Source organism: Physeter macrocephalus, chromosome 14, assembly GCF_002837175.3.
Source record: "Physeter macrocephalus isolate SW-GA chromosome 14, ASM283717v5, whole genome shotgun sequence".
NCBI classification, from domain to species: Eukaryota; Metazoa; Chordata; class Mammalia; order Artiodactyla; family Physeteridae; genus Physeter; species Physeter macrocephalus.
In genome coordinates, this window is record NC_041227.1 from 118,473,156 (window position 1) to 118,483,599 (window position 10,444).

At 58.4% G+C, this 10,444-nt stretch overlaps 1 protein-coding gene across 1 annotated transcript; it reads right to left on the reverse strand.

Moving 5' to 3' along the window:
• Nucleotides 1-252: 252 nt before the first annotated feature.
• ARHGAP27 (Rho GTPase activating protein 27) lies at nt 253-10,070 on the reverse strand. The gene is made up of 15 exons (XM_028499630.2): nt 9,641-10,070; nt 9,211-9,393; nt 8,912-8,992; nt 8,757-8,840; nt 8,304-8,371; nt 7,907-7,997; nt 7,276-7,380; nt 4,591-4,689; nt 3,512-3,617; nt 3,016-3,138; nt 2,844-2,942; nt 2,576-2,653; nt 2,358-2,492; nt 2,095-2,200; nt 253-1,989 (listed from the first exon to the last, which is right to left on the reverse strand). The coding sequence occupies exons 1-15, from the start codon at nt 9,680-9,682 to the stop codon at nt 1,812-1,814; spliced, it is 1,578 nt and encodes a 525-aa protein (XP_028355431.1). The 5' UTR covers nt 9,683-10,070; the 3' UTR covers nt 253-1,811.
• Nucleotides 10,071-10,444: the final 374 nt, after the last annotated feature.

The window sequence follows — 10,444 nt, forward strand, 5'->3', positions numbered from 1 at the left end:
AGCTCTTCTCATGCCAGCCATCTGGGCATGGAATTCGGAAGAGTCAAAGAAGTTTATGTTAGAACCTGGCCTTCGGGGATTCCCTGGCGGTCCAGTGGTTAGGACTCCTTGCTTTCACTGCCGAGGGCGCAGGTTCGATCCCTGGTTGGGGCACTAAAACTCCCACAAGCCGCATGGGAAGGCAAAACAAAAAACCAAAAAAAACCCTGGCCTCCCAGGTCATTATGAAAGATATTTGTCAAAGTAGGAGAATAGAACGCATTTTATTGAACACTTGTTAGCTTGATTTGTAGCTTTACAATATGTTGACGTATGGTATGAGGCCTCCACTTGTACTCTTGCCCCAGCCCCTCTGGCATTAGGGGTGGGCTTCGGTCAGCCCTGCCCGCCGAACCATAAGCTCCACCAGGGAGGCAATGTGTGGTACCCCTGCCCCAGAGCACAGTGCCTGGCACAGAAGAGCAGATAATAAATATTGGCTGTGAGAAACAAATGAGATAGTCCAAGTAAAACGCTTGGTATGGTGCAAATGTCAATAAATATTAGCTACGATTGTTTGAACACGTGAACGGGCAGGTGGGGCAGGGAGCTGAAACCCATATACTGAGGTGGTTTGTGTACAAGAAGGGAAGGGGGGCTGATGACCGCAGCGTTCACACTTCCTTTTCTGAGGACGTGCCCTCCTTCCCCCTACCCATCAGGCCTCTCTCCCAGCTCTTCACGGCAAGGTGGGCGCCAGGGAGGCATACCCGGCAGCCAAGGCACTGAGAGGGGCTAGGAGCTCCTGCCGGTGCTATTCCCCTCCCCGCAGAGAAGAACAGCTGGGGCAGATTCCCTCTTTGCCTTCAGGGACCTCCGCAGGTCCAGACAGAAGCCACTCAGCTTAGTTTCCCTGATTTACCATAAGGCCATGCTGGGGTTGAGGGGTAGCTGCAAGGATTGATTTCACCCTCACAGGAGGCTGTGCTCTGGTGTGAGAGGAGCCTGAGCTGGGGAGTCAGATCACCCACCAGACCCTGAACAAGGCACTTTGCCTTTGTACGCCTCCGTTTCCTCATCTGTAAGACGGGATTACTGGTAGAAATGGTGCATGTCAAGTGGCAGGTGCAGGGTACACATTTAGCGACCAGGAAGAACCCTTGCACAGAGCACAAGTGGATCAGGGAGGGCAGAGGCCCAGAACCCCAACAGGAAAGTCAATGAAGAGGGTCTATAGCCAGCCAGTGATTGGGCCGGGCAGGAGCTCCAGCCCAGAGGCCTGGGGAAAGGGAGCTTCAGCTGCCTGCTGGACGCCCGGCTCAGTCCTGTTTCCGCAGCAGGGAGGCTGTCGATTGCTGCTTCATGATGGGCACAGTGCCATGCACGGGGCCGGGGACCCACAGGGTCTCCCTGAAGGCCTCCACCAGGTGCAGGCCTGACGAAGCCAGGAAACCCTTCGGCCGAATTCCTCCTCGCAACAGCGGCCGTCCCAGAACACTCTCCCCCCACCCCTCATTCTCGCACACTCACAGTAGGTGGCGCTGTGATAAAGAACAGAGCCCAATTAACCCCCAAACAGGCCAAATCAGAGGAAAAAAAAAAAAAAAAAAAAAATCACATTTTGCGAACTGCCCACCAGGGGTCACCATACCCTCAGAACCGAGAGGTGCAGAACTCGCACCGGCCTGCGGACTGGTGGGAGGCGGAGGGTCTCAGAGATAGAGTCCAGCCGCGTGGCTTCCAGCCGCCCCGCTTCTATGCAGGACCACTGTCGCCGCCCCCACTCCCAGGTCCGCAGCGCCAGCAGCGGGGATAGGGGTGCGGGCCCGCGGTCAGTGCGGCGGGAAGACGTCTGAGCACTGCTGCAGGATGAGCTCCACCACCTGGTTCTGGAACACCATGGTCATGGGCATGCTGGTTTCCTCTGTCTCGGGCCGCAGCAGCGTGGGCCCGAACACTATGGCCACGCTCTGCACGGACATGCGGTTCTGTTCTCCGTGCTCGATCACCCTGCGGTGGGGGTGGGGTGGAATCAGGGCCCAGAGCTGGGGGGAGGCGTGCGGGGAGGGTCCTATCAGGCCCACCTCCGCATTCCCGTGCGGCTCCCCGGCTCACCTGCACAGGTGCTGGAAGAGCAGCCGCAGCGTGTCGTGGTTGGGGGCGGGCAGCGAGCGCACCAGGTTCCGAACACAGCGGCTGCGCTGGGCCTGGTCCTGCAGCTCTGGGCAGGGGAAGGGTCAGAGGCAGAGAGAGGAGAGGAAGGGAAACAGAGGGGGCTGACTTCCAGTATTTTGCGGGGGCGGTCGCAGCCAGAGGGGTGCCTGAGGCACCCCAGCCCCACCCCTCCCCCATCCGCCCCACCTCCCCCAGGCGCTCACTGATGGCCGCGATGAACTGGGGGAAGTGCGAGAAGGGGAAGAGGGGCTCGGGCAGCTCTCGAAAGAAGAGCTTCAGGGCGCCGGTGATTACGTGGACGTCCTCCCAGCGTCCGTCGTCCAGGTCCAGACGTTCATCTGCGGGAAGGGGGGAGGGGAGGAGGAGGTCAGCATCCCTTTGCGCCCTCGGGCCTGGGGCGGGGACAGGGGACGGGCCTCACCGTGGTCCACCTTGTAGCGCAGCTTCTGGATGGTGGCCAGGTTTCCACTGATGCGGTAGAGACCGTCGATGTCCAGCCCTGGAGCGGAGGGAGGCGCTGACCGCGGGCTCGGTGGGATGGCGCTAAAGCCCCTGCTATGATTCCTGCTCAGGAACTCCCGTTCTTTCCCCCTCGACCCTGAGCTCCCCGGGGGTTCCGTCCGGGGTCCTGCAAGGAGGCCTTCAGGCTCCCGGAATGCCAGGCCCAGCCGGCCGGCGCGCGTACGTACCCCGGGCCTCGACGGCGCGGATGCACTGCTGCACAAAGCGCGGCACCGGGCTCCTCTCGCGCTCACACAGCACGGCCAACGCGCAGCCGAACACCTGGTCTGGGGGAAAGGCTCGTCAGCGTCGCCTCGCCCCTGTGCCACCGGCACCCAGCTCTCCGGGTCCCTCCTGTACCTCTGATGTAGCCCTTCTCCCGCAGCGACTGCAGCGTGGGCCGCCTCAGCAGGAACTTGCGGAGCTTGTGCCGGACCTTGCTCAGGTCGCTCTCCAGACCTCCGGGCCCCGGGGTGGGCACGGCTGCCCAAAGGGAATGGGAATGCGAGGGCTGGGTCAGTCGGTGGCGCCGGGGTTGGCCCGGCAGCCCTAGCCAGGTCGTCACCCCCTCACCCCCCCCACCCCCCCCACCCCGCCCAAAGGATGCCCACCACCCCCTCCACCAGCCTCACCCCCAAGCACACCTGCACCAGGCCGTGCCTCATCCTCCCGCCAGCTTCCTAGGCGCTCACTCGACCCAAAGTCCACGCTGCTGCTCTCACTTTCCTCCTCGGGGGGCAGGTCTGCGGACTAGAATCACAGAGCCTCAGAGAGGCAGAGCCTTGGGCCAGCTGCCCCCCCACCCCGCCCAAATGATGCCCACCACCCCCTCCACCAGCCTCACCCCCAAGCACACCTGCACCAGGCCGTGCCTCATCCTCCCGCCAGCTTCCTAGGCGCTCACTCGACCCAAAGTCCACGCTGCTGCTCTCACTTTCCTCCTCGGGGGGCAGGTCTGCGGACTAGAATCACAGAGCCTCAGAGAGGCAGAGCCTTGGGCCAGCTGGGGGTCCTTCTAGGATGGGGTGAGGGACCCAAAGTGCCCTCCCAGCAGGCCTGGACTGGAGACCCCCGGGCAGAGAGTTTGCTGTTTCCTTATCCAGGTCAACCCCCTTCACCTCCACCAGAGAACCCCAGAACGCTCACCTCCCTTGGCTGCATGGAGCCCTCCAGGTGTTGGAGACAGTCACCCTGTTCTCCCCCACCTTTTCTTATCCTGACTACCGCTACCGACCTCCCAGTTCCTGGTCCACTTTCCCCATAATTTTCCTGAGCTCCTCTGTACACACTCCAGTAGGTCAGTATTCCTCAATATGTGGCTCCCAGTTCGAGCTTGCAGTTTGAGCTGGGGCCAGAGCGCTGCCAACAACCTCACCGGCATCACCTCCCTGGATCTGGATTCCTACCTCTATTAATACAGCCAAGCAGGGCACCCAGTGTTGCCTAGTCCCTTAATAGGGAATTAAGGATCAAAAAGCCTCAGGTTGTTTCAGGTGAAGAGCTGTCAGAGCAGGCCTGCCCCATCTCTACTTATGCAATTGATATATTGAACTTGAAAAAACAATGCTAGACTCATCCGTTCAATCCTTTTAAATTCTGTCTTCTGGTTTCAGCCTGTCTTTCCAGCCTGAGGCTGTTTAGCAGAGTATTTACTTTTCTCTTGCCTCAGTGTGGAATGGGACACTCCTCTAGGATATGCCCACCTGGAGAGTCCTCCAGGACTCTGCGGCCAACCCCAGAGGCTGGATTCACTTCCTTAAGAAAGGCTATTTCTTCAGCAGCCCATCTGCTTCTGCAGAGAGGGCTACTTACCCACCGGTGCCATGGAGCTCCCAGTGCCCGGGTGGAGGGCACCAGCCACAGTGGGCACAGCTGCCCTGCATAATGGCTGCCCATCCCCTCCCACCAGCCTTGGCGGCCCCCAGCTCTGCCTACCAGCTCCTGGATGCCCTGGGCGATGGCCTTGTGCCAGGTGCTGATGATGGCCTCCGAGTCATGCTGGATCAGGTACTCTGAGCCATCTCGGCTCCGCAGCTGGTGGGACACAAATCACTCAGTCATCTCTGGTTCGCTGGGTCTGTCCCAGGGGGGATACAGAGGTAGAGGTGATCTGTTCCTGTCCCCAGGAGCTCAGAGTCTAATAGAGCAAGGGCCTCACCCCAAGCCAAGGTATTTCACCTCATTAAAGTGGTAGGTAACAGCATCTCCGTGTTACAGATGGGCAAACTGAGGCACAGTGAGTGTGGGCAACTTCCTCGTGGACACACAGCTAGTGAATGATGGAGCAAGGATCTGAGTGCAGAAGATCTGCACATCTGTCAACGGTCTGGGGTGCTTTTCCCTGCCCCATCCTGTCTCTGCATGAGCCACAGAACACGGCAGGCCTACCCAGAGCACAGGCCAGCAAAAAAGTCAATGAAAGAAACTCCCGGTGGGAGACCCCAAAGCCACTGTTTTATACTATTGAAGAGCAAGCAGATATTAACAGCCTGGGCTATTTTTCAGCTGACTGCTGTTCCCCTAACAAAGTCTACAAAGAACAAGGTGAGGCAACTTGGATGGATCTCTCCTCAACCTCTGGCTCTGAGAACCAAGCGTTCAAGGTTGATGGGAATGGTTGGTTGCCACAGCTTTGGGTCAAATGAGAGTCAGCAAAAACTGTCTCAGACAACAGGGTACAAGCTTCCAGAATCAGAGAGGGCTGTGTTTTGGCTGTCTACCTATTTAACTCAGACTTGAATGCTACTTAAAATGCTTTCCAAGACAAAACCAAACAAACCTGCAAGTTCTACCCCATCCCCCTCCCTGCAAAGACCAGAGAACCTTCAGTGGGCACACCTCGTGTGTGCCCACAGATAGCACAACCTCGTGCTAACCTAAACTGACAGGAGCCCTGTCTGTTATCCCAGAGAATGGCCTAACAATGCCTCTAAAACAATAGCCATTATTTTTGGCAGCTGTCTCAAAACATAATCAGTTCATATTTGAGTTTCATACAGAAGGCACATCTGTCTAGTTACATATCAATATACTGCTCAAGACATTCATTCTGTTGACTGCACAGGCAAGCCGAGCTCAAACCAGCCATTCTCAGGGGACTGTTCCTGAAGTTTTCTGTGACTCTGGGGTGACTAGAAAGACCGGCCAACCTCAATGATATAGAATTTGGGGCGGTCTCTTGAGAAAAATCCAAAGTCACCTACAGGTCACCCCTGAGTGGAGGAAGGATGGCTGCCAGCCAGTGGGAAGCAGGGGGCTCCAGGATTTCCATTCAAGACTGTCAGCCTTCCCATCGGCTTGAGGAGCTCTCAAGAGCACCATCTGCCTTCCAGTCCTTGCCAGAAAAGACAACTCAGAAGCGTCTACTCTGAAACTTTCGTCGAAAGCCTGGTCAGAGAGGTGACATTCAGAGAGCCCTGTTTGAAGAATGTCCCTCCAGATCAGGAAGGAACATACCTAGCAAATATGATGTCCCTCCTCAATCTGACGTCCACGGCAGACATTGCTAGTCGATTACAGCGCTAAGCCTGGAGAAGGCTCCAGACCTACTGATCAGAGTGGCTCATGAGACAAAACAGGTTTCCAGATCTGCTCTGTGGATACTCTGGTTCTAGAACTGAATGAAGCTGGGTGAATTATCATTAAACGACACACTGAAGCTCCTTGCAGAATTGCTTTTTCTGATCTGAGATGGAAGGTCATGCTTTTTGGGCTTTCATCAGATGTTAGCTGAAGCAGCCCAAGAGTCCCTCTACTAAACTAGAATGGAGCTGCACACTAGAAACTGATTTCCCTCAAAATCTAGGAAGGTTTCCCTCCGCCCCAATAATAAGAGCCATGTAACTGATTGCCGTTCTCTTTTCACTCTGGCGACCAGGAAACCTGGAGCTGATTTTTTTCAGCAACGACAACCTTAGTACCTGTACATCATCCTAATCCCTCTCCACACTGCCCTCTTCCTCTAACTTGTTTTGTGAGTCCTGGCTTTCAGTGGCTTTTACCAGCTCACCATATGCATTTTTATTGTGATCTGCCTCAAAACATTTGGGGACTGAGGTGAGGGTAAGAGTAGTTTAAAAACAAGACAACACATGGACAGTGAAGGGAAACACAACAGTGAAGACGGTGAAGACAACACATGGACAGTGGCCTGGGAGGGTCTTGCCTGGGCCCCACCTGGCCTCTCTCTTCCTGCTGCAGAGCCTGAGAAACGTGTCCACTACCCTGGTTTATTCACTGCCAGTTGGAAGCTGGGCTCTGACCAGCTACAGCAGGTGTCCCAGCCTACCAGAGAAAGTAGCTGGGGACCCAGAGCCTCCTGTCTGTCTCAGGCCAAAGCAGCTGGGATGAGGACTGCGCTTCTAGGCATGACAGTTTCATTCCCCAAGGACCCCTACTTGGGACCAAGGACTCCAGTGAACTCCACTCCTGGAGAGGGAGCTGCAGAATCTGTGATGCCAGGAAACACTGTGGACGGATCCCCAGGGTGGAGGCAGTTTTGGTTTTGAGCCCCGAGAATCCCAGCCCTAACTCCCCAGGTCCACCTTCTTGGGGCTTGCTTAGTGAGGGTCCCAAGCCATCAGTAAGCCCCTTCTCCTTCTCCCCCACCCCACCACTCACCTCCAGCACATTCTTCTTGCTGGATTTGTCTTTGGGGGCCCAGGCGAGAGAGGCCCCCTTCAGCTCCACTGTGTACTCGGGCGTGGAGAGCTTGGAAGGCTGCCTCTGTGGGAAAGGGAAGAGGGGAGGGAGCATGGTTACAGCGCACCCTCAGCTCAGCTTGGGCCCGTCACAGCATCCTGGCTCCAGTCTACCAGGCTCCCTTGGCTTCAGGGACAAAATGGGGTCACAGCTCTGGGGGCAGGGGGCCCAAGGGTTCCTGGAACCCAGAGATTCTGGTACTTCTTAACCATGGAGCCTGCAGGCTGGCTGGTTGTTTGCTACCCGCCCACCTAGGAGAGGAAAGGAGAAAGGAGTGCAGCCCCATCTCTGCGAGCGGGTGTGTCCAGTCTCCAGCCTCCCTGCCCACCAGGCTGGAGCTGTCCATCCTCAAGGACTGGTCCCCACGCGCGAGGTGGCTGGAAGCACTTGTCCTGGGGTGATCTGCTCTCATCACTCCCTGCCAAGGCCCAGCTCCCCTGACACTCATATTCCGTGGTCTCAGACCTAGCCTTTGGCAAGCCTGATGAGGTGAAGACCCCCAGGAGTCAGGAGCAGATGGGGTGGTCCCTGCTGGGCGCCTGGGCCTTACCAGGCCACCTGCAGTCGAGGTCTTCGAGTCCTTGAAGAATGTCAGGATGCCGCCCTCCAGCACTGTCCAGGAGGCGCTCCAGTTCTTCTTCCTAGGTGGGGGTGGTGGTGGCAGGGCTTGGGTTTGGTCCTGGGCTGAGGCCCCCCTCCCACCTCCAGGAGCAGGGCGCAGAGTTTAAGAACACAACTTGGGGCACCCAACCGTAAGGGGTGGACTCCCAGCGCTAACACCCGGTAGCCAAGGGACCTGGGGCAAGTCACTTCCTCAGTGCCTCAGGGTCCTCACAGGACCTCATAAAGTCGCTATGAGGGTTAACAAGAGCCTGGCATACGGGAAGTGCTCAGTGAACGTCATCGTTAAGGTCCACCGTGGAGTCTGGGGGCAGACGGGTTCTCACCGGAGCCGCTTTCCTTTGTCCACCGTCTTGGTTCGATGGAGCACTCCTGCCTTGTCCAGGGTCTTGATCTTAGAGAAAGAAGGGGAAGGAGGAGGCAGTTAAGGGGGGAGCCACGGGGGAGCGGGGGCGGGGGGGGCGAGAGGCTAGCCTCCCTCTCAGCCAGGCCCTCCTCACAGGTTGGGCCTGAGTCTCCACTGAACCCTCTTTGCCGGCACCTGGCCGCTGCTTGGTGGGATGCCTGCTCCCACAGCAGGAGAGACGGCCTTCCAGCCCCGAGCCTCGCCCAGCTCTGAGCCTGGGATGACCCAGAACCCAGGTTCATTCAGTCCAGGCTAGTGCTTGGGGCTATGCTGGAGACATGCCTCCAGACCCAATCCCAGCCCCCAGAGCCTCCAGAAACAGCCCAGTTTTTCCGTGGGGGTCCTGCCAGGTCCTACATGCCCCCTCCCTTACCTTCTCCTCAGGTGGGCTGGCCTGGGCCGGGGTCTCACTGTCCTGGCTGGATTTGAGGATGCTTCGAGGGGCAGGGACAGGGACCTGGGGAGAAAGACACTGTCATATACACCCCCCCTCCTCTCCCTGGCACTCTCCCTTCCCCACTTGGTTACCTGGGGCAGCTCCCAGCGAACGGAGGCGTCATCTGGATTGTAGAAGTAAGGCTTCCCGTGTTGGTCCTCCAACCTCATCCACTGTGGGGAGAGGGATGGTCAGGGACCTAGCTCACCTCATGATGGGGGAGCAAAAGTTTCCCTCCAACCAGAGCCCAACATGGCCCCAAAGAGTTTACGCGGGCAGGTGTGGGTGATTCGGTCTTGGGCTGACTTGGAGCCCGCGCGGGAACTTCAGTTTAGAGTGTTAAGGGGAGCGACCCCGCGGCTGTCTGGGACCATCTGCCCACTGCCCCTACCTGTTCTTGGGTGAAGTTGTTAGTGTACAGCGTCTGCCCATCCTGGCTCACGTGGCAAGACCAGCCTGGGGGTGTGACCAAGGGAGAGGCGGGGCCGGGCTCACCGAAGGAGCCCACGGGGGAATAGTCTTCCTCTGGGTAACTGGCCAGCAGCTCGGGGTAGTCCGTCTCAGGGGTGGGGGGCTGCAGGGAACAGAAGAGTCAGAGGCTCTCAGAGCCAGCAGTGACCCCAGGGGCCCGGCCCTTTCGGTCCAGGCCACGCCCCCTCACCCTAGTTCCCCGGAGCTGTGGGAGACAGAGGCGGGGTCCAAGTCTCTCAGAGATAGCCCCGCCCACCCATGACCACGACTCCTCTCTCTCTGAGGCCCTCAGAGCCAGCCCCGCCCCCCTGGCCAGGCCCCGCCCTTTCAGACGAGGCCTCGCCCCTCACCCTCTGGTCCCTGGGGCTGCCGGGGCTCAGGCCAGGTTGCATCTCATGCTCGTCCTCCGGCTGGTCCTCGGACTCGTCCTCCCAGGCCGTCTCGCCCGTCAGCGGGTTGTAGAAGAACACCCTGCGGCTCTCCTCATCCCAGTACTGGCCCCACTCGGTCTCGAGGCTCTCGTGGCTGCCCACCGAAGCCGGAGACGTGGCCGGGCTGGCGGCGCCCTCGGCAGCCTCGAAGGGCGACTCCCAGGTGGTCACGCCCGTGTCCGGGTTGTAGTAGTAGGGGCGCCCGGTGCCCGCGTCCGTGTGTGTCTCCCACACCGAGCCGGGGCAGTGGGCTGCGGCGGCGCCAGGCGACGTGGCCCGAGGCTGCCTCTCTATGTTCGCGTACACGGGCTCTGGGAGGTCATCCACCTGCGGCAGGAGGAAGGAGACGTGACCTTCAGGGCAGCCCCGCGGTCACATCGTCCCCACTCGGGCACTCGCCACTTGGGCGACTTTCAGCAAGTCACAGCACCTCTCTGCCTCGGTTCCCCCAGCTGCAAAATGTCTGCCCCGCCCACTCCGGAAATTGTAGTGAAGAGAGAATGAGGAAATGTTCTTGAAAGCACCTTGTAAAGTATGAAGTGCCCCAGATGCATGGGACATTTAGATTAATTATTTATTAACAGTAGTAAAATATCGATAATGAAGTTCCTCAGCTGCACACTCACAGGTGTGAATCAAAGCTTGTGCAGGAACAGAGAAATGGCCTGGGCCCAGTTCTTTCTCACCCCAGGCCCCAGGACACTTGGGGGCAGGGCCCTGCTC